General features: G+C 40.2%; 1 protein-coding gene across 1 annotated transcript in view; it reads left to right on the plus strand.

The window, feature by feature from the left end:
• Nucleotides 1-988: 988 nt before the first annotated feature.
• Nucleotides 989-1,958, plus strand: part of LOC123521140 (zinc finger protein OZF-like) — a 7,255-nt gene continuing 6,285 nt past the window's right edge. The window contains exon 1 of the mRNA XM_045285422.1: nucleotides 989-1,579. Coding sequence (XP_045141357.1) covers nucleotides 1,500-1,579 — 80 coding nt within the window. The 5' untranslated portion in view covers nucleotides 989-1,499. The remainder of the gene's footprint in view (nucleotides 1,580-1,958) is intronic.

A 1,958-nucleotide genomic window follows, 5' to 3' on the forward strand; every position in this document is an offset into this window, starting at 1 on the left:
CCTGTAGAGAGTTTCACTGTGTTGATCACAAATTTGACCATTTGTTTTGCTGACATAAATTCAGACTTCTTCATCTCCAGAGCCCCATAAAAGCAAAGTATTAGCCCAGCGTTGAGGGAATATTTATGGTTTTGTACTGTTTTCCTCAAGTTGTATGCTTCTCTCTGAGCACCATGTCTGCTGTGTCCATTTGTTTTCCCAGAGAAGCGGGTAAAAGTCAGACACAGTGGGGATGGAGCTCATCCAGGGCCACTGTGTCCAGCAGCAGCTGGAAAGCTAGGATTTTTTTTTTTTTTTGAAAGACCAGGTCTTCGTGCAGCGGTTACATTTGAATCCGTCAGTCAGCAAAGTCTCGAGTTGAGGACACAATTTCACCGGTGTCTGAGCTTCTTTCGCTGGCTTTATCAACCTCTCACCCCTGTGTTTTACAAGCCCTCCTTTTTTCTATAATGTTACATGTGTATTGTCCCCGGTATCCTTTTTATTTTTTAAAGTTTTATTGGTATACAATTTATATATTGTACAATGCGGTAGTTCTTTCATATTAAAAAGAAGAGTTATACGACTAATTTTACACCATTTTCAGTTTTAGAACATTTTCTTATTTCTTCTACTTGTTGTTAGCTCCCCATGTCCCCCCAACTGCCCTTGCCATACCTCTAAGAAACCATTAATCCAGTTCCTTTTTGTATAGATTTACTTATCCTGCATTTCATAGACAGAACGAACATATAAAACAGAACACCCCCCATAAACTAAACAATAAAGAATAAAAGGTAAAAATCTCAATCGAGTGTAACATGACAAAACTATAATAATTTATGAAGTATGAAGGGTTCATGAGTGAGGGGGGTAGGGAGGGAGGGGGAAAATGAGCAACTGATATTAAGGGCTAAAGTTGAAGGCAAATGTTTTGAGAATGATGAGGGCAACAAATGCACATATATGCTTGACACAATGGATGTATGTGTGGAATGTGATAAGAATTGTATGAGCCCCCAATAAAATAATTTTTAAAAAGAATCTCAATCGAAAAGAAAGCAGAAAATATTAAAAACTGCAACAAATTTGGCTCAAAAGGGAGACCCAATATAATGATAAGGCATTGAACTTTAACCTACCTGCATCTGCTTTAGTCCATTTTCCAGTGCGTTCTGCGTGATCGCATGGCTTTTCATAGTCCTGGTCTGTGGCCAGAGGGGGTTTGTTGGAGGCTTCAGCCACAATATCAAGTATTTTTTAACTTAATTCTGCTAAGCGCACCTATCTCTGTCACCGTCGATCTCTATCCTCGTAATGTATTTCCTAGTAAGTGGTTTCTGACCATCGCCGTGAAGTCTGGACACGGTGAAGGGTATCGGAGTGCTTCTTGGTTCACTGAAGCCACTTTTTCTTTATAACTCCTCTCTTTTTGTTTCACATTATGAACCTCAACTTGAACTTCTGGGTCAGACTCTGGAAACCCCACTGAGGGAGACGAATTATCCAGTGAGCATATCATGGTGCAGTTCATGAAGAACAACACCTTGTCCCCCGTGGTACGAGACGTCTCTGAAGCACATGACGAGAAATATTGGAGGTGAGTGTCTTGCAGGCTGGGAAAGGGTAAAACCCTGAGGTGTCCTGATTATAAAACACATGTGTATCTGTTGATTTACATGTGTGTGTACCAGGACTTCAAGCCTATTGTCATGGTAAACTAAGACAGGATGGGAGTCACAGAACAGCCAGGTCTGTTGCCTGACAGATTTTGACCTGTATTGGAAACAATTCGCTGTGTTCCACTCAGAGATGTCCACTCACTGGCCCACTTTGTTTCTATTTACTTACTTACTTTTATTTATTATTATTATTATTATTAACCATTTTGAATGAGTATTGCCCTTCACAGTCTTGTTAATCATCCAGTCTCCTGCATCAAAGTGTTGGGATCCACATGGGAGATGGAATTATTGGCC

The sequence above is a fragment of the Echinops telfairi genome, unplaced genomic scaffold, assembly GCF_000313985.2.
Source record: "Echinops telfairi isolate 266 unplaced genomic scaffold, ASM31398v2 ScPeMD7_7470;HRSCAF=8508, whole genome shotgun sequence".
NCBI classification, from domain to species: domain Eukaryota; kingdom Metazoa; phylum Chordata; class Mammalia; order Afrosoricida; family Tenrecidae; genus Echinops; species Echinops telfairi.